The sequence below is a fragment of the Pholcus phalangioides genome, unplaced genomic scaffold (assembly GCF_987345545.1).
Source record: "Pholcus phalangioides strain wild (caught in Gottingen) unplaced genomic scaffold, Ppha-v1.0 ptg000011l_1, whole genome shotgun sequence".
Classification (NCBI taxonomy): Eukaryota; Metazoa; Arthropoda; class Arachnida; order Araneae; family Pholcidae; genus Pholcus; species Pholcus phalangioides.
In genome coordinates, this window is record NW_028301604.1 from 16,495,512 (window position 1) to 16,522,845 (window position 27,334).

Genomic DNA, 27,334 nt, shown 5'->3' on the forward strand with positions numbered 1-27,334 from the left:
GACCCATTATTTAAGCAATCTGCTGTACATTTATAGATCACGTGACCTGTGGTGCTGTTCCAGATCACTTAAATTGCCAGGGATACATTTTGAAATCAATGAAGTGGCCTACGCTCTCCTAAAAGTTAAGCACCCTTGACCACATGATATTAAATGTATTTATCACATGAAGAAAGGACAACTTCCTGAGAGTCAGATTTTGAATTTTTTGCCACAAAATTTCCTGGCATCCAGTTTAAACTCTTCATGCCCATTACAAAGTGACTTCACTTTGTAATGGGCTTTGTAACAGGCATGAAACTTTTCTAGAGAGAGAGAATCAATCAGATCCATTACTTTCTTAAAGTCAACTTCAACTACCTATAAAACTTTATTTGTACTGTTGAATTAAGTTGTGTAAGTTTGTAGTTTTTGAATAAGGTGGCTCTCTCTGCAAAGGAAGCCCATAGCAGGGTTGGTAAAAAAACCAAAAAACCAGTTTTTTTTGGTTTAAATAGCATTAACATATAAAAAAAAATATTTCTGAAAAATCATTCAAACTTATGTAACTAATTAAAATAAAATGTTTATTAATGTAATTAACACAATTCTCATATTAATTAATCTATAAATATTTCTCATATTTCAACAAAAACCAACTTTTGCAATTTAATTATTTTTTACCCAATGAATTACTTTGCGTTTAAGAATTTTCAATGTTACTATTAACCATATAATATAAAGGGGTGTTTCCTTCAGTTACTTTCAGTATACTTAATTAGGAAGCTATTTTAGAAAAACTGTGATAAAAATTAGGTGAACATAATGTATTTAATGAAGCATAAATAATGCCGATTAAATAGCAATGATTTACGATATACAGGGTGTGATTATAACAAGTTCTGATTTAAAACACTGTAGAACGACTATTGTCAGAATGACTTGAAAATTTACAGGAATATTCCTGAAGCAATGAAATTTTATATGGCAAAGAGGAAAAAATACTTAAAAATGGAAAATTAACGACACTGTACTCATACAACTCAATTTGCTTGCAGAATGGGAATGATGGCCATTCAGGGCACAATGATAACTTAATAAGCATTGCACGATTTTATAATTCATGGAACATCACAAAAATGAGTTGAACAAATAATTACAACTTACTCAAGAAATTTTAAATATATTTTCCACCGTAAAATGGCAATGAGGTGAAAGCAAAAAAATGCTTGTTCAACAATAGATCAGACTGTCATGGTAATGATGTGGATATGATTGCAATTCATCAAAGTTTGCAATCAAACCTCTGTTCATAACATTTTGAAGTACTCCCCCCCCCCCCCCGAAGCAAAGTCGTGTCTCCAGTGATGTACATGGTAGCATGCTTGCCCAGTATGCAAGAGGGCTTGGATATGGTCATGGTAATGATGTGGATATGATTGCAATTCATCAAAGTTTGCAATCAAACCTCTGTTCATAACATTTTGAAGTACTCCCCCCCCCCCCTGAAGCAAAGTCGTGTCTCCAGTGATGTACATGGTAGCATGCTTGCCCAGTATGCAAGAGGGCTTGGATACTAAGTCCCGGTGGAAATAAGATGACTTTTCGAGTTCACCTCAGCACAATATCCAGAAAATATGTTTCCTAGATATATTTTACCAGGAGTACAAGTATGAAATTCGGATTTTTCTTCTAAAAAAAAAACACGTTAAATTCGGAAGAATGATAAAAAGTGCTTTATTCAAAGTATGCTCTATTGCTTGTTATACATTTCCCCCATCTTTCCTGAAATTTGTGAATACCACGCCAGTAAAAATCTACCCTTTTTGCTGCGAACCATTCATCGAGCTATTTTTTCACATCTTCGTACGAACCAAAGCGTTGCTCAGAAAGTGCGTGACCCATCAATGCAAACAAGTGGTTAATCGGAAGGAGCCAAGTCTGGTGAGTAAGCCGCATAGGGTAGAACTTCCAGCTGAGTGCTTCCAACGTGCCGCGAACCGCTTTTGCTGTATGTGATGGAGCATTGCACATTGACCATTGAACATTGTCAAGGAGCATTTCACGTTGTCATGGGGCATTACGATTGGAAACAGCTTGTTGACTAACGCCCAATTGCTCTGCGAGTTGTTTTTGTGTCTGTGTAGTATCATCTTCGTCCAACAATGCTTCCAATTCCACATCTTCTTTTTTTTTTTGGCGGTTTTCCATGTTCCCTGTCTGCAACATCGAAGTTGCCACTTTTGAAAAACCGAAACCATCATTCACACGTATCTTGCGATGGAGCATGTTCACCATAAGCTTCTTGAAGTAATCGGTATGATTCAGCAGCAGTTTTCTTCAAATGAAAACAAAAAAATTAATGATGTCTGCGAATGCTCTTTGTTCAGTATAACTTTCGACATATTGAACACAACAATACAACACTATGCACACACTTTTCCAATTTATCACTCGTGCGCATATGACACTTGTTGATGACACAACAAAATTGCGCAGTGTCAAATCTTTATAGCACAAACTGCATTGGTGCATCATCTCTTTTCTGAAATCCGCATTTCATACTTGTACACCTGGTAAACTTCATTTGCATAATCTGAAGTATTGTAGCATTTTGTAGGCTTGTTTATAAGGAAAGTTATATTATGACACTGTGACACATGTGCACACACAAATATATATACCTTAAAAAACATGCAATAATGTAAATGATTTTCTCAAAGCATTTTCTGCCTTTTTAAATGTCTTGAGTGGCAACGGTTATCCATCTTCCTTTATGGGTTTCAAACTTCACCCACGTTTTTCAACATGTTAGTTGACACCATGCGGCTCATAATTTGTGACATTACTATTAAAAAGTTGAATTTCAGGTAGGGTTTTTATTTTTGCATTTTTATTTTCTTTCTCAACTTTTAAACACACTTTTGTGGGAGGTGTCTATTTAATATTGTGCTACTAATGTATTTTTCATGTTTTTACAGTTTTTTCAATTTTTGTATTTTCTCATATATGCTTTTTGACTTCTCAAGCCTGTTTTTCGCAAACATGTAAGGAGAACTGATGGTAAATTTATGCCTATTCTTGGCTTTTACCATCATTACAAACATTTATGCTGTTTGGAACAATGTGGGGGGTTCCCCCTTGAGAACGACCTCCTCATTGTTCCATTTATTTTTGTATTTTTTCATCTTTTCATTTTTCTTCTAATTTTATCATTTCTAGTAATGTGTATACAGCTGCCTTTGGCACTATACTCTGGCATTTTAAATGCTTTAATTTTGAATTTTTAATACATTTGGTTCTTAATTCAGTATCTTTGTTAGAATGTATGTTACTGCCAAAGCCTGAAGTGACCAGCCTAGTTGACCCAGCCAATGTCTGACATTCGGATTTAGCCAGCCCCTATATATCGATCCCTATTATTCGGGGTCATTGCCGCATAAGCATATTTTTTTGTGATAATTATGGCCATTTATAATTAATCATAGCTATTATGGTTAGCTATGGTAACTCTACTATCAAAGGAATCTGAATATCAGTATTTTACCATTACATATATAGAAATGTATAGGGATCGAAATATAAGGGCCAGCAAAAGCTCAAATTTCGGACATTGTCCAGGTCAACTGGGCTGGCCACTTCATGAAGTGGCCAACTTTGACAGTAACATATATACAGTAAAACCTTGATAAGTTGTCACCTCAAGTTATTGAAAAATTATGACGGCTTAAGTGGAGTTCCGTCAGTTTTAATGTGCAATGTTATGAAAATCGTATATATTCAAAGTAATATGACATTTATTAAAGTATGAATCAAAATAACAATATTAATAAAATTTATAGATTGCAAAAGAAAAAAATAGCAATTTTTTATCTTTTTTATCTCTTATTACTTAAATTATTGTGGTAATAATATTGTGGTATAATTGTACACTTTGATTTATACTAGTAATTTTTAATTTAGACTAACAGAGCAACTGTTAGAATATAGGTAGCTTTTCTTCACAACAGAACTCTCTATTGCACATTAATTTTACATATACATCAAATTTAATTTTAGCATTTGAATTCTTCATCAGTAGTTCATGATGCAACTACAAAATGATGCAACTACATGATGCAACTACAAAGTAATCTCGAACACTTGACTTGGAGGAAGGGGCCCTGGGCAGCTAAAAGTAAACAGAAGACCTCAACTTGGAAAAGAATGTCTAATTTTTTTCAACAAAGATATTTTGTTTAAATTTCAAACCCTAAATTAGTAGAGCCCATGCTTTCTATGATTATTTATTATCTGTGCCCGTTGCACTTTGACTTTAACTTGATTAATTTGATTCTTCGATTTACATAATTTTTGATTTCCTTACACTCACTACATGTAATCTTTGACATATCAATAAATTTTTGTTTTGTCGGAGATGCCCCCCCCCCCGGGGGGTCGAAGGGCTTACGTTGCTTCTTGCGACAGAGCTTGGGTGTCTCGCGGTTTGTCCAGTTTCCCCAATGGAGCCCAGGCAGAAATGAGATCTAGCTTGAACAGTCCCCAACTTTCCAAAAACCTTAGTCGGCAAATGAACTTCCCCAGCGTAACTTTCGTTACTTAAACTGTTTCGTCTGGGTATGTAGGATTTTATGGTGACTTTTAAGCATATGGTAATGCTGTTAACAAGCTCTTTTTTTAATGGGAGCCATAAAAATAGTCTGTTCCTCTTTCTCAAACTTTTTCATAATGCCGACTTAACCAAAATTAGCGACGAGTAAACAAGGGTTTAATAACATTGTGATCTATGAGAGCTGGAAGGGTCTGAAGAAAAATGACGACTTAACGAGGTTTTACTGTTTATATACATACAATGAAAAATACTATGTAATGATAATAGCTGATATAACAATATTAATCTCTGTTCCCAATGCACTTTTTATATTGTGTGTGTGTTAATGTATTTAAACTATAATAGTAATTTCTTATAGTGATATGCTTCTCCTGTCCCTTGAGTATCGTTATATAAGTTTCACTGCATATACAGCATGTTGACAAAGGTTGGTGATGACTCTAGTAGCTGTGGCACATACTTTGAGAACCACTGCATTAGAGAAAAAGATACTTTTTTTTTTTGCTGTAATTGCCCATGACTAGAATAAAGATTTTTTTTCATCATACAGTGTATAAAAAACTGATAGCTTCAGAAACAAAATTTCCTCATCCCTCCTCATGATGCAAGTAAGGTTGCCATATTTTGCAACTTTTTGAATGAGATGAAGTACTGAGTAGGTAGATTGCAAATCCTGGGTTCAACAGTAAAAATTGATAGTCTAGGACGTGTGCAAACACCCCTCTCATTTTGGCAGTAGAGTTCTGGGACAGCCTGTATAGTCAAACTCAAACCTATTTAATGAGATTGATGTATAAAACATGTGCATACAAACATTTTTTTGTAAAAACTATAATTTTTATACTTACCAGCTTCAGTATACACAGAACCAAATCTATAGTAACACATTTTGTACATTAAGCAATTCAGCAATACAGGGGAACCTTCTCTGTCTATTCGAAACTCTCCAGAAGAGGTATAATAATCATTTTCTTTGATATGTTTCCCACGATCAGTGCTTCCACCTATTCTCACCATCCATAAAAATTTGTTGATGTCTATAAGGAAGAAATATAATTTTCTCTGTATTTAAAACTCAATATATAATTTGTGTTACATTTAATTCATCAAATTCACATGTAATACAACTAAAGGTATAAATATAAATAAAGTACAGCCTGCTTTTGTTTCTATAGAAAAAAAATAATTTTGTAAATGTATATGGAATATCACCACACTTCATGAATCGGTAGTGAAATATTAAAAAAAAACAATTTTTAAAATATACAAACAATTTTTGTTCACAATAAAATTTTGATCCAAAAAAATATTCCATAATAATAGTCACAAAAGTATAAGTTTGGGCATGTGATCATTTTTGTAGCATCACGGTCATTTTCTGTGCACAAGGATTAAATACAGACTGTGTATGCAGTTTATAAAATATAAGTATCATTTTCCTCTGTACATATGACATTCTTTGTACGACAAAACCACATAATCTAAATTTGTAAAAAGGTTATGCATGTTTAATGAATCTAATAGATGTGATAGGATGACTAGTGAAAATGTGATAGGATGACTAGTGAAAATGTGATAGGATGACTAGTGAACTATGTCTTCAGACATGCCAACATTGGCACTAAGCCTCTCAGTAGTGATGAATGTTGGGCTACAGCACGGGAGGGATGGGGGTGTGCCTCCTACCTCTCCGAAAATAATAAAACAATTATAGCACAATTTAAAAAAATCAAGCAAAAAATTTTTTTTTCTCAAAGAAATTCTAAATTTGAGAAGTTCATTTAAATACAGCAACCTATATGCACTGGAACCTAGGGGTTCAAGCAGTGTAATTCCCGATGCTGCCAAGGCCCTCAGCAATTTTTTTTTATTAAACAAACAGCACAAATGGACAAAACAGACAAAAAAAAAGAAATTTAAACAAACACTTTTCGACCCAAAGGGATATAAATAACCTTCCATGGGTCGTATTGATACATTACATAGAGAATTTCTGGGCAACATACAAAGGTATATTTTACTACAAGTGCTGCAGAGGTAAGTCACACCAAATATATTACTTTAAGATGTTATACTATAGTCTGATGTGTTAAAATACATATATTTTCTTATAATAAATACATCAAAAATTTTTACTCTTTTTAATTTGCAATTTCATTAACCATAGAACGAAACGAACCTCTCAATATCTGCTATTTCCAGTGTACGATCTTTTATAAGCCTTTTTAAACATATAAAATGATTGCTGTTGTCTAATAATATCATCAAATTCTCTACATATTCTTGGAGCAAGAAAACATATTGATTTTTTGAAAATTGTTTTTTAGGTAATGATATACGATATAAATATTGTGATCTCATAATGTTTCTTTGTATATTCACTCTGGGATACCAATCAGGATTCTTATGGATGAATACTAAAACTTTATACAGATAAAGTTGACGTATATTAAATTGAATTAATGATACTTTATTATGTGAAGAACTGTTGGTTTGTATAATGTCACGTCGCAAACAATCATAAAGATTATCTATAGTATATATTGAATTTTTATATGTTCCTCCCCCCAAACTTGCAGTCCATGTAAAATATGTGGGAACACCCATGCAAAAAAAAAAAACCACTTCTTTCAAACTTTGGTGTGAGATGATAGCCTTTAATTTATACGTCATTGCTGTAATTGCTCATAATTTATTAACAACTTGATCAGTATGATCTTTCCATTTTAGGTTAGATGCAATAATGATTCCAAGATATTTATAATGCTGTACTCTTTCAATGTATGAACAGTTACATATAGTATTTGAAGGAAAGTCGTTACATTCATGAAATTTCATTAAATCTGCCTGTGTGCTTGAGTTAGTTAAATTGAAAAGAATCCATTTAAAATACATATATTTATTAAAATACATAGTTTTGTTAGCATTTAGCCTAAGTCGAAGGTTTCGAATTCTTTTATTTATTGTATAGATATCTTTTTCCAAATTTTTTATCAGTTCTTCAGTTGTTTCAGCAGAAGAAACCAGAACTGTATCATCTGCGAATGAAACAAGTTGACCAGAAATATTGATATTATGAATTTCATTAATGTAAATAGAAAACAGTATTGGGCCCAGGACCGATCCCTGAGGTACGCCTGTATCTATTGCCCTTACCTGACTTATCGCATTGCCTACTTTAACGGTCTGTCTCCTATTTGTTATAAAAGATCTGAACCAATCGAGTGGGAGCCCTCTTACTTCAATATTTTTTAGTTTTTTCCAATAAGATATCCCAGTTTACTGTATTAAACGCCTTACTGATATCTATAAATACAGCTGCTACTTTTTTGTTTTGATTTATTTTATTTTGTATATAATCCATTAATTTAATCATAGCTATTTCAGTATTCCTTTTTTCCCTGAAACCAAATTGATGATGTGAGTAGTAAGCCATGGAATATAAATAACTATTGAGTTGTTGTTTTACCCATTTCTCTAATAATTTCGACATAATAGGTAAAATTGAAATTGGTCTGTAATTGTTCATGTCATCTTTGTTACCTTTCTTGTATACAGGCGTAACAATCGACTTTTTTTTTTCATTATAAAATATTCCAGTATCTAGAGATTTATTAATCAAATGGGTTATTAGTGATGGGTGGTGACGATAGATAATTTTAATCATTCTTGGTGTCAGACCATCAGTTTCTGCCGGGTTATTAATATTAATTGAGTTATTTAGGCTTTCAGTTTGTGGCAAGTCAATTTCGTGAAAAACAATTGAATTGAGTTGAGAACTTTCATTATTTACAAAGTCATTAATTTGATTGTTTACTTCAGTATCCTTCACTTGATGTATGAAATTATCATTAAAATCGTTAGCTAGTTTGTTTTGATCATCGCAATTGGGTAATTTCATAATTTTTTTGTTTACAAAATAGTTTATAAATTTCCATTGTCTTCTATTATTTGATCCTAAATTGATAAACTTTTTCCTAAAATAATCATCTTTGTTTTTTGATTGCTTTCTTTAAATTAATATATTATTTGAATTTGATTTCATAATCATGTCTGAATGGATTTTTACGATGCATCATATATAGTTTTTCCTTAATATTTATCATTTTAATTAGGTTATCTGTAATCCATTCATTAAGCTTTGCCCTATTTCCATCTTTAACATAATTTTTTTTTATAAATAAGTTTGAATTCACTCTAAGGATGTCAATAAAACGTATATAAGCCTGATTTGTATCGTTTTCATCTATAACCTGCGTGAAATCAACACCCCAACAAATCGTTCAAATAATTCATAATTTATCCAAGTTTTTTCTATATAATTTGAGTTATCATTATTATATGGTGAACATTTTTTATGTAACCAATTAGTAGATGATGATTAGTAATTCCTGCATAATATACCCCATTTTACACTGAAAATTATTTTTTAGCGAACGATAAACATGGTCAACATCAGTTGAATCAGTAAATCAGATTCTTGTAACATTTTTCAAATGAAGAAAAACCATTTAAACAGAATAAATTCAAATATTCATTAATATTTATGTCATTATCATTGAATAGGTTTACATTCATGTCACCCATAATTACCGTATCAGTGTTTTTAAATTTGTTCAAATATATTCTAAGTTCATCATTAAATTGTTCAATGATATAATTATGAGATCTATAAAATAGTGAAAAAATAATATTTAAATCACAAATTTTTTGTGTTAAAATTTCTGCTCTCTGAAATTGAATTGACTTTTATACCTTCTCTAATGTATATGTAAACCCCTCCTGATTCGTTATATTCACGACAATTATAAAAACCTTGATAACCTGGGATTTTATACATACTCACTTCACATTCCTTAATCCAGATTTCAGTTAGACATATCACATCAAAATTTTCATTAGTATATTTTAAAAATACCATAAAATTATCAAAATTTTTCCTCATACTTCTAACATTACAAACAATATATTTCAGTGTCGTATTACAAACTGTTTTTCATCGGTATTTAGAAATTCTTTTATAGAATTAGGTGAATTCAAGACAGGCACTCTATCATTGTTCCTTTCTATATAGTTTTCAGACATTAAGTCAAACATTGTTTAAAAGTATTTCTTCTAGTTCTTTGGTGTTTCTTATCCTTAGTACAGTGGATGTCTCCGTCTGTCTTAAAAACACCTTCCCATTTTTAGTCCAGGCAAACTGGTAGTTTTGTTCATACTTGAATTTCCTAACAGCATAAAACAGTTGTGTCGAGTCAAATGTTTGTTGATGTAAATTCTCTGAGAAGTAAAATTCTTATTGTCAGTATCTAAGGATGGGTGCTTTTTAACAGCATCAATCCAAGTCGTCTTTGATGATTCCTCCTTGAATCTGAAAATAATTGGATTAGGTTCCCCCTTTGTGAATGATGGTACCCTATGTTTTTCCTCAATTTCGGTATCTTGGGTGATGTTGAGCACATCCTTTATGTTATTCAACATTTCAACTAAGTTTTCATTTTTCTCTTCAGGAATACCATTTATTTCTATGTTATTTGCTTTACTCCTATATTCCATGTCTGAAAGTGATTCTTTTAGTTCAAAAATATCTCTATGCAGTTGAATATTCTCATTCTCTAATTGCAAGTTTTCATCTTGCAAATTGGCTATCTCATTGGATAAATTTTGCACCTTGTTGTCAACCTTTTTTAATAATTCCATATGAAACTCTAAGCTTTTAGTAATGTCGCCTATATCTTTTTTGTATTCCTTCAAGGTATCCTGAATTGAAGACAAGTTATTTTGGATCATTGCTTTCATCTCTTGCTTGAATTGATCCAAAACGTGTTTAACGTTTTGATGAGTACCCTCAGACCCCTCACTGGACTCAACACAATTTTTGCATACATAATTTTTTTTCGACTCTTTGTTCATTTTACGGAAAGCAGCTTTAGTTTTTCCTATGCAGGTTGGATGGAATAATTTTGAACAGCACTTGCATTTCAGCACCTCATTAATATCATATATCGTGGCAGAGCAAACGTTGCAGTTCATTTTGCAATATTTTTTTTTCAAGTGTTATTATTTTTTTTAAATATAAATGGCGATGTAATCATTTGACATTTAACTTTAGGGTTAAATCCAATTTTATTTATTTCCTTTGCATTTTAATTAACACAGCTAATTGTACAAACGATGTTAATTTTCAATTATCGACATAGTTAAATATATTCTGCATCACTCACTATTCAGTAATCGAAGAATCGAATAGAAAACAAATTTTTTTTTCAGCAACTTTACACGGGCGTGTTTGTAAACCATGGTTCGTACTCTTCCAACGAAAAAAAATTCAAGGACTATTCAAGCACTTTTCAAGGAAAAACTTAAAAATTCAAGGACTTTTTTTTACAAAAGCATATTTTTAACATGAATAGGCGCATATTTAATTTTGATTAAAACTTTCAGAGATTACATTTCTACCTACTTTATTTCACATCATCTGTAATGAATAAAGGAGGCCACATACACATATATATCATACAAAACATATGACACATTGAATAACACAGTTCGTGCCTGTCAATTTCCTCATTGAAACGTTGTCGTCTCTAAATATTGCACTTAATTTCCTTTTAAAGACTAAAAAAAAGAACTCTTCTAAAGATAGAAAAAGATTAAATTATTTCTTTCATTAATTCTGAATTTATTTATTTCATTAATGCTGGAATAATTTCTTTCAACAATTCTGGAATAATTTTTCATAACTTTTGGAATAATTGCTTTCATCAATTCTGGATTTGTTTCTTTCGCTAATGCTGAATTCTTTTATTGATTCTTAAATTATTTCATTAATTCTGGAATTATTGCTTTATTAATTTTGGAATTATCTCTCATTAATTTTGGAATTATATTTCATTAATTCTTTCATTAATTCTGTAATTCTTTCTTTCATTAATTCTGTAATTCTTTCTTTCATTAATTCTGTAATTCTTTCTTTCATTAATTCTGTAATTCTTTCTTTCATTAATTCTGTAATTTTTTCTTTCATTAATTCTGGAACTATCTCTTTCATTAATTTTGGAATCATATCATCGATACTGAAATTATTTCTTTCATTTATTGTTTTAAACTCCTTTAAACAACTATGGATGCCATTAGAAAATAACGGAGATGCGCCGACATTCAACGCGTCACGTGATCTTCCAAGTAATTATATAGACCACTGACGTCATACCAGCGCCGGTACTAGAACGCGGGAGGGGGAGGGGCAAGTGCCCCGGGTGGCAATTTTTAGGTGAACACCGTTATAAAATGATCGAATTCCGAATTGGTGGGGGCGGCAAGACAATACAAAAATATAAGCTCAATAGATTTCAGCGCCGATTCCCCCATTGAAGTATAGCTTGCATTTGGCGACATTTTTGTCCGGCACACTCAGCAACCAATCTTGATAGAAGGGATTTTTCAACCACACAAGTAATTAAAAGTACACACACTTGTTACTCATTTTTTGTTTTCTTTCTTTAAAGAACCTCATACAACCTTAGACAGCATGGGCGGAGATACGGTGGGGGGGGGATGTGAAGTTGACTGATCTAATGTATATATGCATATATGAATTGACATCATCATCGTGTCCCCCCCCCAGACTTCCAAGTCAATCTCCGCCTATAGTTGACAGTAATCAGAGGAAGCTTCGCTCACTTACGGACCGAAAGGCTGAAATTATTTCGGCAAAAATTATGACACTTTTTTATTAAGATATCCAGAAAATCCTCCAGAAAAAAATACCTAGTACAAAAGTTTAATGACTTCCAACGACTCCAAATACGTCTACATACGATCACAGGATACATGCTACCATAAAGCCAGGTTTTCCTAGAAGTGGGTTGTTGCAATACCTTCTAGAGCAGAAGGACTTGTACTCTAGAAATAGGTATTGGTTGGTTGTCGGGAGCCAGAGCGTGCCGACTGAGCTGAAGAAAAAAAACAACGATCGGAAGTTCATTTTGAACTCTAGCTTTTATTCCATAAAAGTTGCAAGGAAAAAAAACAAGATCATTTACGATCATAAAAGAAATAAATAAATAAAACGGCCGACAAATAACAACCGGCAATCTCGGAGAAAAAAAAACAATCCCGACATAGACGCGGGAAAAAAACCAGCCTACAGTACAAAGCCGAGCTCCCGTGAGGGTGAGAGCATGCCGCCAGCGATTTACATATTGCGTCGGGCCGAGCGGTTCCACGTGCACAGAGAATAAAAAGGGAAAAAACATTCCAACATAGGTTTTTAGCACCGCATGAACTGAACTGTATCATTTCGCGTCGACAGAAACGTTTTACATAATCACACTATGCGTTTGTGTATTCTTACCGTGGCGCATCAGCTCACGGCCCTGCTATCAGCTACTCTGTCATCTGCATGCTCCGGTTTGAAGGGAAGCATCGAGCTCGATGAAGGGAAGTGAAAGAAAACAAAAATGAAGAGAAGATCGGTAAAACGAGTGGCGCACAAAGTTTTTGACTCCTCCAGAAATAGTCGGCCAATCACGCCCGACGTAAAACACTGCCGTGTGAGGCTTGTTGCGCATTCTAGGAAAACAGTCGAACTTGTTTTCTTATTATTGGTGAGTGGACGGCGTGTCACGCTGGGCGATTCACTTTGCATGCGGCACAAAAAACCTGCTCCTACGAAACCCGGCTTTATAATAATGGGGAAAAACGTGCTTTAAATCCAATTATCCAGGGTTATTGACTACTAAGGCTTTTTCCCTGTGCTTTGCACTTTTCAAGGACGTCACTTACGAAGTAAAAAAAAAAAGTGGCAAAAACTATTTCGGAAAACATAAATTTTTCAAGGACTCTCACAGAATTCTTAAAAAAAATTCTTTTTCAAGGACTCTTATTTATTTTCAAGGACTTTCAAGGCCTTGAAAATGAACTTTTTTTTTTCAAGGACTTTTCAAGGTCCGTACGAACCATGTAAACAACAGTGACCTGGTTGCCACTAGTATGAACATTCAATGCAACCAATTCCTGCATATGCCCTCATGAAAAACTAATATTAACACGCTATTGATCCCTATTAAACTGGGTCCACACTGCAACATTTCGTTGTGACACATAGCAATACTGAGCTCAAAACAAAGCAGAAGAGCCTAAAATAATGTTGAACAGAGTAAGGTGTGAGTGATCAAGCAATTCATTAAATATGAAGCACATGCTAGTACCAGATCATCACACCAGACACAATGTCTTAGAAGAAGAAACTGCTGTCGAAATAGAATGCATACGAATGAGCCAATTTCTTTGAGATAGGTCTACACCGGCTGTGCTATGTAACACCATACTGTGCAAAAAATGATAGCGACTACAATAAACAAAAAAATATGGTAAAACTGTAGATAACTCTAAATTTTCTCACTCATCTAATTACATTTAGATACAAAACTACATTTACCACATGTAGGGAACAACCATAGGCCCCTCTGGAGGCTGGATTCCATAAATATAGGCCTATTCCTTATACTTTCCAGATTTTTCAAAGTATGACATTAGATGCTTGTTATTTACATTGTCATCATGCTCTAGTGTCTGCCTGGATCACAAACTTGTCATGCATTCCTTTAAATTCCGCCCAAATGTTGCATTACAACACTTTCAATGACAAACAATACGTCAACTCAATCAGACTCTATTCTAGTCCAATGTTTGTCTTTTCTCGAACTCTCTCATTCTGTCACATGCAGGGTTCAGATTTAATTTTCAGATTAAGATTAATTTTCAGATTACCAAATCCATGCGAGCGATGCTACAGATAAAAGCTTGTGGTCCATAAAAATGGTTGGACCATAGTTGAGAGCAAAGTACAATTTCCTAATATTTTTCCTATAATTATTTTTGCAACAGTAAAAATGTTTATTAAAAAAATGTAACTACTAAATTACCTGTAATACAGCACATCAATAGCGCAGAACAGCTTGTTGTATTAACTTGTAGCCGAGAAAGTTTGCAGCTGACAAGATAACGTGAAAAACATAACCCCCAACTAACAGCTGATTCATGGGAAAGTATCAGAGAAAGGGTGTCCTAACCATATCTCCATATTACACTATGTTCTTTGCTTTAGTAATTAAGTAGTTCACTAGATGTTGTTAGCATGTCGATTATCGATGTTTTAGTGAGCACGGGTGTTTGGACCACATAGTTGTGTGAAATTATGATATCATATAAACCTCATTAAAACACCATTACGGAACAGAGTGGATGTATAAAATACAAATAGCAGTGTTTCTGTTAATGGTCCCAGCAGGTAACAATTCAATTTTGAAAATGCCTTCGAATTGTGATACAAATAGCAGTGTTTCTGTTAATGGTCCCAGCAGGTAACAATTCAATTTTGAAAATGCCTTCGAATTGTGGGTAGCAAAAAATGTCAGTGAATTCTTGAGAATTAAAATATTTTTTGTACTGGAATTTACATTTTATATTAAACGGTTTTTATTTGTACATGATTTGCATTTTGATTTATTTTTCCCATCTTGAACTTGATATACATTGTTTTGGAATCTGCATTTTGTGACACGTTAATTTGGCTAAGGTTCTCTCTCTTCCATGTGATTAGCCAAATTGCTAAAATTGATAGAAAGTCGGGGAAACCCTGGTCTCATGCATATAGTATTTTGTCATTACACTATGGTTAGTGGTAAAGATTGGTGCGATTTCAAAAACAATAAGTAAAATGCTCCAAGAAATTCAGATAAAGATCTGAATTTCTTTTCCAAAAATAAAAGATAAAAATTTAAAGAAAAAATTATTTTAAGAAATGAGTATTGAGAGTATTTCCCGTAGCTACCTAGCTGAGTGTGGCCATCAGCAGAAACTACAAACAATTTGTAGTAGTTGAAAACTCTCAAATACTTCAGAAATGACTTATCTGTATAAAAAATAAGAATTTGTAAATTTTTAGAGTTCAATTGATATCAGGGTTCCCCCTGACTTTTCATAAATTGTAGCAATTTGGCTAATCAGATGGAAAAGTTGTAGCCAAATTGACGCGTCATAAAATGCAGATTCCAAAACAAATTACCATATTTTAATGTGTTTAAGAGACCACCTGATTTCTTTAAGCTTAAAATTTGGGAAAAAAGTTGAAAAGATATATCTATAATACATGCTACCTATGAAACCCCCTCTTATTTTTTGAGACTCGATTTTTGACAAAAAGGGGTTCTTTATACACGTTAAAAAATATGGTATATCAAGTTCAAGATAGAAAAATAAATCAAAATGCAAATCTCATACAAATAAAAATTGTTTAGTTGTCAAGAATTCTGCGAGACTTTTTCGCTGCCCACAATTCAAAAGCTGTCTCAAAATGGAATTGTTCCCTGCTTGGACCATTCACACAAACAGAAATGCTGTTATGTGTATTTTTAACATCCATTCGGTTTCACAAAGGTGTTTTGATAAGGTTCATAATGCTGAACCCTCTTTCACAGTCTACTGTGTGAAGTGGTAAAATTGCAGCGAAATGCACCATATTACACAAAACAGGATACATTCGCTACAACTCATTCTTGTGAATGAAATCTACAACACCCTCTAAACTCATTTCTCTACAGCGGGTGCTCAGCAAACTTTTCAGTAGTTTCCATTCTGCTAACGTCTCGGTTAAACAGTTTGATTCTTCCAAACACAGGAGATCAAAAATTATTTTAATTTCTTCTTTACCATAACTTTCGAAAGTTGGATCAGTTGGCAATGGAAGGTTTTGTGGTATGAATATACCAAAAAGTTCCAACTTGTCACAGTCCTGGAAACGTTCTTTCAGGTTTTCCAGAAGATTTGTGATGTAACTTTCTTTTACTTTTTCGAACACATCACATTCTTTTGCGCTGTATGATTCTCATACACAAAATCAATCACTTCTTCAGGTAACATCGTTCAAGCTTTTGATGGTGGTGTCAATTTGGCATTTGATGAAATTAAAATCAATATTTTGCTTCTGAAATGCTAAACATAATTTGTTTAGTATGAACAACACATCAGACATAAAAGCAGTCACAGCAACGAATCTGAAACTTGTGACTGCTTTCAGTAGACCTTGCCCAACAGCACTGGCATCTTCTATCAACACAGAAACTAGTGCCGACCAGTTCTTTCTTACAGATTCAACAGACTGATACAAAGATAACCACCTTGTTGCTGATACTTGAGTGAATTTATTTTTTTCAGTATCCAGGATTTCATACACTGCATCAAGTATCCTGGTACGTTTAGGTGACTAAAGTATTTGTGTATGCGATTCAAAATATCTTGATACTTCAATAAATAGCTAATTCTGACAGCTGCTAGCCTATGTGCAATGCAGTGAACTGCGACACAATGTTTGACATCATTTTTTTATTGGGCGGTGAATCCACATCTGACACCTGTCATTATATTAGCACCATCTGTAGCTACCCCACAAATTTTTTTCTTCGGCAGACCAACTTCTTCTAAGGGATTGCAAAACTCTTTGTACAAGTCATTTGCTGTGCATCCAGGAAGCTCAATTAATTTCAAAAAAGAAGTGGTCAAATTTTGTTTCCCATTACTTTCACTTATGTATTTGGCATATACAATCATACACTGTATTACAGATACATCTGTGCTTTCATCCACCATAATTGAGTACCAAGGGCTTCGTTTTATTTTGGACACTACATCATTTTGAATTGACTCTGAAATGGCACACTGCATATCAATGGTACTTTTATGATTTTCATAATGTGTGTGCTTATCAACATTTAAATTTCCTAAATCATGCACACCCAAATCAATGCACAAGTTTTTTAAGGAAGAAAATTTGCACATTGGTAAATTTTCTTTCATTTGGAAGTAGACAATGTTCATTGCTGAAATGATGGCCTTTTCCTCCTTGGAGTAAACAGCAGCAACTGATTTATTCCATTCCATTTTATCACTGGAATTTTGAGAGGCGATAGAAAACTTATGATCTTTAGTTAAAGCAATCTTTTTTCCTTGAAATTTTACAAAATTAAATAAGAATGATTGAGTGAAACACGTGGAATGATGGGTATCGAAAACAACAAACGAAAAAGGTATGAGGGCCTACATCCACTCTCCCTTATCATAGGCGGGAAAGTCTGGGGGGCACGATGATGCCAATTCATATATACATTGGATTAGTCGACTCCACTTTTGATGCTGGGGGCGGGAGAGAATGCCCCCCCCATGCTTATCATTAGAGTGTGTTCCCTCCCCCAGTGGCGAGAAAACCAAGTCAAGATCAAAGATTAATGCATTGTTGAAAGAGGGTACGAATCAAATCAACACCTCCTATAGATAAGAGGTATAACCCCCTATAGATCTTATCTATGGTGGTGTTGATGAAAGGCGAGTGTTGGGGGGAAGGACTATCTTGGAGTGAAAGGTTCAAACAATAGGATGTTTTTTGGTATGTAGGCTCTTGGAAGTACGGCCAACTGGTTGCGGTCCCCGACAAAGTTGATTGTCCGTGTCAACACCCCACCCTCTTCCGGAACCTTTCAAGCGGCTTTGTCCGGTACCGTACCTAAAGTCCATGAACACTGTTCGCGATTGGCTGACAAAAATTTCAATTCCACATTTTTGCACACGCGTCAAAGGGCCGATTCGACCATCAAGAGGTTGAATGAACACTCCCGATTTGGCGAATTCAATCTTTTGTTCATTCGCCAAATGAAACATTTTGTCACGATGGCGATCGGCAGCGCGAACCCTGATTGATATAATTTGATGCCCATTTTAACTTTGTTCAGCTGGAGTGCATAAAGATAATGTACCACTTGATATGACTTCCATTGCTCAACAATTCAAAATCTGGAAAATATTTATCACCAAGTAAATAGAAAAATATCAAAAATTAAAATTCTAGTAGGTTAATGAAAGATTGCCTTGATACCATTCCAATGATTGGCAAAAAATGGGAGCTTATAGTTACTAATGGCACGAATTATTTTCTTAAATCAAGATTTAAGCATGGTCAAGAAATTCTACAGTGATGCTGAATCCATAACAGTGGAATAATTGGAGTAGCTAAGATAGATTATTAATCTTATGTGAATATTCTCTCTCATTGAAGCTTTTTATTAGAAGTATTTTTTATATCTTTAATTCATTTTTAATGAATTGTATAATAGAACACTTTTTTGCTCTCTTTTACCGATGACTTCTTATCGTGAAGTGTGACAAGTTGAGAATGGTCCCAAATTTAGAGCGAGATTTATTGCAAGATCAAAGAAGTAAACGCAAGATGGCCATTGGTCGAGTAGATGTCCTAACACCAAAGAAATTGAAAAACAATGAACAAAGGAAAATAAAAATGGTATCCCATATTTGAAGTCATCTTAAGAAGAAATGGCGGAAACTAGTTCATCAACCACTGAAAACAATCTATATCCAACGATTCTGAGGAAAGTGATCTATAAGAGCCAAAACACAGTTTACTGTTGAAATTAGCATTTCCATTAACCAGTACCTGAAGCTGGTCCATCAATCTGTGCCATAGCAAGTACTTCATTTGCTTTTGAAGTTCTACCATCTTTTGGAAGATAAAATTCCTAGGACAAAATGTGCGAGGAATATATTTTGATGGTGGAAAAGACAAAACCTTAGCTAATGTCAAAGAAGGTGATTCTTTCCATAGAAGAACCATATATCTGAAGAACACAACTATATTGCAGGAACCCGGGTCAATTTATCTTGGCCACATAACTCCAAGAAGCAGTAGAGCAAGGGATATAAAATCATCAATCCTAGACTTTTTGAAACAAGATTTTGATACGAAAGAATTGACGGCAATCGGATGCAACAAAACTGTTACCAATACTAGTTATAAAAATGGTGTTATCAAATTGATAGAGAAAGAAATAGGCCATCACTTGCAATGTCTTGTCTTTTTAACTTTAAAGAGTTACCTCTAAGGCATCTTGTGAAGCATCTAGATCAGATTCCCAACGTGGGCATTAATGCCCCCTGGGGGCGATGGAATGTTCCATGGGGCGGTAGAAGCTACGGATATAACATGGGATCCTATGAGTTAGATTGTGTTGGGGGCGATGGGAGAAAAACTTCTACGTCCACCCAGAGAATTTATTGCTCTCACATTACTCTCAAATGAGAATCTCATTTACAAAGAACTGGGAATCAAGAAAATTCTAAAAATTAGAAATGAAGGATTATCAGAAGCAGAAATCTGTACATTCCATGTTACGAAAATAAACTTTTCTGCTAAGCACTATTCGGAACTATGTGCATGGGATCAAATGCGAGCGACTGAACCACCTATTATAAACAAAATCAGGAAATGGACCCACAAAAATGATCCGAACCTGCTTTTCCATCTATACCGAATTTTTTGTGTCACACAAGCAGTTGAACGGTACATACGACTCATAACTGAAGCATCTCTTGCTGTATCAATATCCAAGAGTCGTGAAGGCTTCATTCGAGTCAGAATAAAATCAAGGAGTACTCTCCCATCGTTTGAAAAAACAGCGGACTATTTTGCAAAAAAGTGAAATGTAATAACAGTGTGATAACAGAGGAAGCAATAGAGGCATTCTCCTGACACCTATATCGTCAAATGGTTTTTTTTTCTTTTTTAAATTTGGAACATTTTTATAGTTTTGTCTCTCCCCCCCCCCAAAAAGGGTTCATTTTCATCTCCCTCTATCAATCACTATATTCGGAGAGCTTGAAAAATTCTTGTTTCAACTGCCATGACAGCTGCAAATAAGCAAATATGTTTGTCAGTTATAACTTATATATGGAACTCTTAACTTAAGTATTTCTCTGGGTTTATATATATATCAAGTTTTGCCTCATGTACTGAATAACTTTTAAATTAAGTGTTTTTCTTTTTTTAGAGAATGCTTTTTAAAAATCAACTTCGTTTATGTTTGGAAAGGTTTTTTTTAATGTGCACTTAGAACGACCTTTAGGATCTGTGAGGAACCTCAAGATATTAAAATATTTTTCTAGATTTTGGTATAACTTCTTAAAACCTTGAAAGGCATCTTTTGGATACTAAGGCAACATCAATTTCCAAAAAAAGTGAAAAAACACCCTTTTTCGTTCCACTCTACTGGGCAGTCAGAGACTAGCTTCCCTGACCACTCGACTGCCATGTGGCTAGGTGTTAATTGCTATTTTCAGCGGCTTTCAAAGTAAATAATTTTTTGTAATGTTAATTTTGCCTTTGGTTTAAATCAAAAAGTTTTTTACCATGAAAGAAGTCATATTTTAAGTTATTGAATGTGATTTGAAGAAACTGATTAACGATGTTTTTAAAATATGTTTGAATGCTTAAAAATTGAATAAAGTATAGAAGCGGCACACAACACAAGAGTCAGAATGTTTAAAAAAAATGTGTGATGTTTATTTTAATAAATTTAATGTTTGTGACAGTGCCTATGAAATAGTGATAACCAAATTACGATTTGTAGTCATTTTATATATTTCAGACATACCAACATTGGCTTAAAGCTTGTCAGTAGTGATGGATGTTTAGTTTTGCTATCCCCCAGGACAACATAATATTTCATAATACAATAAAAAATAATCACTCAGAAATTATTTTTTTTTAAATTTTAATTCAAATTTCATTAAATACAGCACCTCAGTGGCACTGGAACCTAGAGGGCTCAGGCCACATGCACCCCCCTCCCAAAACAACGTTCTGAGGTTGAAGAGTCCCTTAATAATACATGAATATTCAATGCAATCCCAAACTGCACATGCACTTGTTGGCCATATATACGGGTGTATAGCAACCTTGGACCTCCTCTCCAGTTTCTTCGTATCAGAGCTCCTATGGCACCTACAACGGAAAATTCTTTCCGACACAAGTTCCCCGAACTCGCCCATGCACTATGCAAATGAACCAGGGTCCAGACCCTTCAAAAACCCGTTTTTATCCCACAGCGTGAGGCAGTTTTGATGGAAAACCGGTTTGTGTGTGTTTGGACATAGAGCCAAAGCCTCCTTTTACTACATCTAGGAGGCTTTGGTAGAGCCAATGCCTTCTATAGCAGAAAACCTTCGTGTGAAGCTTTGACATCACTGAAGTCGTTCATTTCACCTGCAGCCATTTGATAAAGCACAACGACGTATGCGAAATCTTTACTTTTTTTTGCAGTATATGCAATGACTATAGGTGAAATAGGCAACTTCAGTGACGTCACGAGAGCTTCGTACGGAGGCTTTCTGCTATAGAAAGTGTTGGTAGAGCGACGGGTTTAGACACAATTTTACAGATTGCCTTCTGCATACAGACAAAACCAATCAGCTCCGAGTTTGTCTTCTCTCGAACTCTCTCACATGTGTATACAAATTCATCATTACAGTAAAAGATTGATGCAATTTTATAAAAATAATAAAAATAAGTAAAACATCACAAGAAATTGAAAGACCCGATTTTTTTAAAACCGACTTCCATAGTATTGAGAGCGTCTCCCGCAGTTCCGTAGTTCATTGTGGCCGTCTGCAGGAGCTACGAACAATCCATAGCAGTTGGCAACTCTGTATATATATTTTATAAAAAAAAATTTGATTCTCTTGACCAAAATATGTTGTACAACTACAAGACATGGAGTTGCTCTAAGCATTGACAAGGGGTTAAGAAACATTCGCTCACTGCTGGACAACATTTTCCATTTGCCTATATTCTGTATTTTTAAGAATTTGCACTACAAAAGATTGTACTTGCACAATTGGTCATACAAAACAGTTACTTTGATTTATAATTTACATTATAAATTTGTATTAATATTGACTTACCATCTGATGAATAACCTGTGAGGCCACCAAAAATGACTAAAACATAATTGACGTCAAGCTCTCTCATTATTTCATAAGCTTTCTCTTCTGAAGAAGCCATTGCTTGCCCAACTCTTGATATATGTGTGTTATTCCAAGTATTGTTATCAACTAGTATAGTTCTGTTTGCCATTGCTGTTATTTGATACCCATAATCCCACCAAGACATAACTTTTGCATCCTTTGAAGGAATAAAAATTCATATAATCATTATAATGTATGAAACAAACAACAGGCACACTGCTGAACGCCAGAACTCTGCCACCGGACTTATCCTGTTGCAGAGATCTCTTCCAGCCCAGCTTCATGGTCTGAAATACTTCATTATTGAGCCAAAGAAAAAAAATGCAAACATATATATACAAAAATATGCAAACATACAAAAGTATAACAATATATTTCCCTGGGTACTGTAGTGATTAACAGATTTTTGCTGTGATAACAGATGAGATGGGGTTGGAAGTTGTTGGAGAATGTTCCAGGTTTTTGTTAAAAGAATGAATGTGCTATTTTATTAGAAGTAATTAGAGGGCCCCATGTCATCTGTCATCTTACATGCCTCACATACACAAAAAATACATAGTAATATTCATTTCATAAATACAAAATGGCCACCAGAGTGAGTCGTATCACTTAACATCTTGTAGATGAGCAAATGAGATTGGTTGGTGTAGTTAATTTTTAGACTATAGTCTGTTTCAGGTTAACTTTGCAGTGAAGAGAAAGGTAGAGAGAGTATTCCTTCGCCGCAAAATATAGTTCTCATATATCGGAGGTTTAAGATGAACCTTTATACAGAATATTTCAATTTTTTATATGATTTTGAAAAAATACTGAAAAAACATCGCTTTGAACCGATGTTTACTTGTTTAAAATTTTTAAATTATAAAAAATATTAGTTACCATTATCAAAAATCTATAGCAACGGCGACGACACTCTGGCGCGATATCCTAGAAATTTTCCCCGCCAATATCACTCGTGTTTTTTCCATTACACAATTGTATACTGTATATATATATTTTTTTTTCGTTATTTGGTTTAATTTTCCATAACGATACAATTTTTCATTGCATTTTGCAGTTATAGGCTTACATAAAAACAAATATTCAGTTTTATTTTCTCCCAAAAATAGGCTCAGTGAGTTCAGATATTCACTCATAGATTACAAGAAGTGTTTTTCTTCCACGAGAGCACGATATTGTTATGAGAGGCCCTCTATGGGTACAGAAGTTTTGGTTTTATGTCCTTTTTTTTAATTATTTATTTTTTGCCATGTTTATGGGATAGTTTTAGTTTCCGATCACAGAGAGTGTTGACAGAGTCGCGACTTCCACTCACACGAACGGACGCGATCTTCCACCCAACTGTTTCTCTCGATGCCCCTTGTCTTTAGTGTCTCTTCAGATAAAAATAAATGAGAGAGACAGGGTCCACAGTGGTTTGGGCTTTCATCTTTTATGTGACAGTTGTGTCTTTATTTTCACCAGAGATAGCCACGCACCACATCAACCGTAACAAAAGACTAAAGCTGTCGTGAAAACAAGTGGCATCAACGTATACCGTTCGGGGAAGGGACGATTCGGTCGAGCGACGAAAATTTCGGCAAGAAAAGTGAGTAAAAAAATTCTAAACTTTTCCATATCATTATTATTATTTGGTGCTATTCCTGCATTTACACGTGAAAACAGAGTTAATCTGCTTCTTATTTTTTTTTTTTTGATTGGCTTCAAATATTTTATTTAACATTAATTTTTTCCATATGAATTGAAGAAAAAATTAAAAATCCCCAAGTTTTTGAGAGCCATGGTTAATATACAGTATTTTAACTATAGTCGTTGCTTTCATAATATTGTTTGAATTTTTTTTTGTAAATAAATTTCAGCTGAGGTAAGGGAAATATTGCAGAAACATATGACTGTTTTTTGAAATTTTTAGTGTTACTTACGGCACATCAATAAAGAGTAAGCGACACGCTGATAGAAGATAATTATTTTTTCTAAATTTTAAAACACTTTCTAATCAAAAAACAAAACAAATGATTTCAAAAAACCTCACTTTAATTTCTGCAAGTATCGGCAATGGTTTTCTTTTAATTATATAATTATTACTAATTTAACTGTGCAATTACGTTACACGTAAAAAATATTTTTCTCAGTGAGATTGGCGAGAATCGGCCATACCTTACAGAGGCCGCGCACCAATACATTGGTTAAGAGGCTTTCATTCCCATAGCAACGAGTGATGCGGTTCCCTCGTAGCTTCCTCTTCACTGCAAAGTTAACCTGAAACGGACTATAGAAGAAAGCAACTGTTTGATTTGGTTGAGTTCACTTGCTGTGGAGGATGAGATGAAAGTATAGAAAATATAAATATATTGTCTAGGGGGGAGGGAATATATACAATTATGGACTAACCAAAAAAAAAAAGAAAAAGAAATGCTATCTCGCTTAGCACCTTAATTTGGTGAGCATTATACAACAATATGAGTACACACGTGTGTTATGTACATGAAATGCATGAAGAATTGAAAGGACATGAAAAAAATAAAAAATAATACATACAAAAGTTTCATGTTGTGATTATTGTGAAACCATGTGTCCTCCTGCCTAGCACCTCCGCTAGGAGAGCTGAATCAAGATCACAAATGGTTATCACATTTACAACGTTGTTACAGGAATATAATAATTCTTGTTCGAGTTCCATTAGTAGACTAATTTCTTGTTCATGTGGTGGTAATGTTTCTTTACTGTTTTGTTACTTTTAAATGTCTATTTCTATTATTATTTTTCTTTATTTTTGCAACACAAAATTTAGAACATTATTTTATAAATCAGATGGGCAGATATTTTGTTTTTTTAGCGTGTATGTATCTTGACGAGTCTTGTAATTCTTGAAGTCAAGTTTCTTTTTTTTTCTTTAAGATTTGGATGAGCCATTGTTTTCTGGGGTTTTTGAAATATTTGTATACATGTAGATGTTTTTTGTGAATTTACACTCTATAGCATAGTGAACTACTTCAATTCACACCAACTCCGGCCACATCGCTGTACACAATTTACTGCTATTTACAAATTGGATTGGAAATGAAGGCACCATCTATCAGTGGTCGCCTAAAAAATTCATTAGGAAAAACATCTATATTCTTCCCCTGGTTTGAACCTAGGTTCTGACGACAACTTTCACGGGGGTAGACAAGCAGCTTATCTCCACACCACTTTGGTGCTTAGTGAACTGGAGTGCCTACCATGCCGAAGGAGCATTTGTCTGTTCTGTGACATTTCTGCTCATGTAGATATTTAGGGAATGGGCCATGTCCTGTTATAAAGATAGCAATTTCCCCATTCCACTTTAATGTGTTATATGTGACTCAAGGGACTATTTCTCATGCACTTTCCTAGCTGTTGTTCTTGGTCCTAAAGTTGCAGTCATTTCTGGAGGGTTGCTTGTTTGAGTTGTCCCTTCAGAAGTGTTAGTAGAAATGGATTATCAATTTTATTGTAAAAGTAGATCCCAGCTTTTGCAAGAGAGTCTGCTCTCGTTTCCAATGTTACCTACATGGGCTTTGGTCCAACCTAGGTGAATTTTTGGGTTATCTATCAAACGCCAACTCAATACACGTACAATTGTTTCTATTAGTTGCCTTTGTCACTAGCTGGAATACATTAATTGACCCTATCACAAAGGCAAAAACATCATCAGCGAATGTCTGGATATAGACATCTTCCGAAAAGGGGTTTTTAGGGCTTGATTGTCCACAAGATTCCACAAAGCTACGCAAACCCTGTGGACAGCCAATATCCTGTTTTCTAACCGCCAGGCCTTCCAGTAGTGGTCAAGACATGTCTATTTTTTAGGAGGTCCAAAAAAAACATTAATGTTACTAGGGAGGGGAGCTTTGGACAGTTCTTGGTTAATTAAGGAATGGACAAGTATTAGGTTGAGGGCATCATCTATAGCAGTGGTTCTCAACCTTTTTTGACTCGCGGGAGCCCTTTTTAGTAAAGAAATTCTATGGCACAGCCCCGTAGGCCCATTTCTTAATTATTCACCAAAGTTACTGATTTATTTTTACTATTTAAAAATATTAATAATTATTTTTTTATTTTACTGTTTTTTTTATTTTTCTCAAGTGGCCGCGGAGCCCCTGGAGAGTTCACAAGGAGCACTCTCCAGTGCTCGAATTGCGGTTGAGAACCGCTGATCTATAGAATTATCTGACCTAAAGTCGAATTAAAGGTTATAGTTTTGGGATTCCAAGTGGAAGTCAAAAGTTTTTCCAGACATTTAGCTCCTACCAGCAAAAAGGTTTTCGGACATTAAGTCGATTGCATCTGGCTTTTGAAAGGGAATCACTTGCCCTATATAAGGATGTTGGGGAATATTTTTAGTTTGAGGCATTTGTCAAAATGCGTGAGGAAAAGAGTTGGGTGTTTTTGGTGTAAATGTTTGATTATCAGGCCATCAATACTATCAGGACCAGGGGCTTTATACGTAGAGTTAAGTTTTATAATCCTATCCCCCTTGACCAGACTGAACGGAGGGTCATTGTAATTTGACAATGTTGTAGTGTCCACGCTCTGTGCGGAGGACATGTTAGGTGGTGTGGGAAAGAATTTTTCCAGAGTTATGTTAAGCAAAATATTTTTGGGTTCCTTGCACATCTTCTCCAAGAAGTTTGAAAAACTGGGAGGGGATGGTACTTTTGGATTTTGCTGTTTTACATTGTTTACCATAAAAATTAAAAGCTCAGAAAAACTCAAATAGGAATTGAAGCAAAGAATGAAATACTAGCTATCCAGCCGGTGGGGAGGGAATGTCTTAATAAAGAAAACATGGTGCTGGAAAAAATACACAAAAATGTGGCTACAAAAAATGCAAAATGGCGAGAAATATAC

At 34.3% G+C, this 27,334-nt stretch overlaps 1 protein-coding gene across 1 annotated transcript in view; it reads right to left on the reverse strand.

Annotated features, from left to right (window-relative positions):
• Positions 1-27,334, reverse strand: part of Stt3A (catalytic subunit 3A of the oligosaccharyltransferase complex) — a 77,967-nt gene that overhangs the window by 4,552 nt on the left and 46,081 nt on the right. Inside the window, exons 13-14 of the mRNA XM_089239152.1 lie at positions 22,400-22,619; positions 5,440-5,628 (exon numbers count right to left, since the gene is read on the reverse strand). Of these exons, the coding sequence (XP_089095278.1) occupies positions 5,440-5,628; positions 22,400-22,619 (409 nt within the window). The remainder of the gene's footprint in view (positions 1-5,439; positions 5,629-22,399; positions 22,620-27,334) is intronic.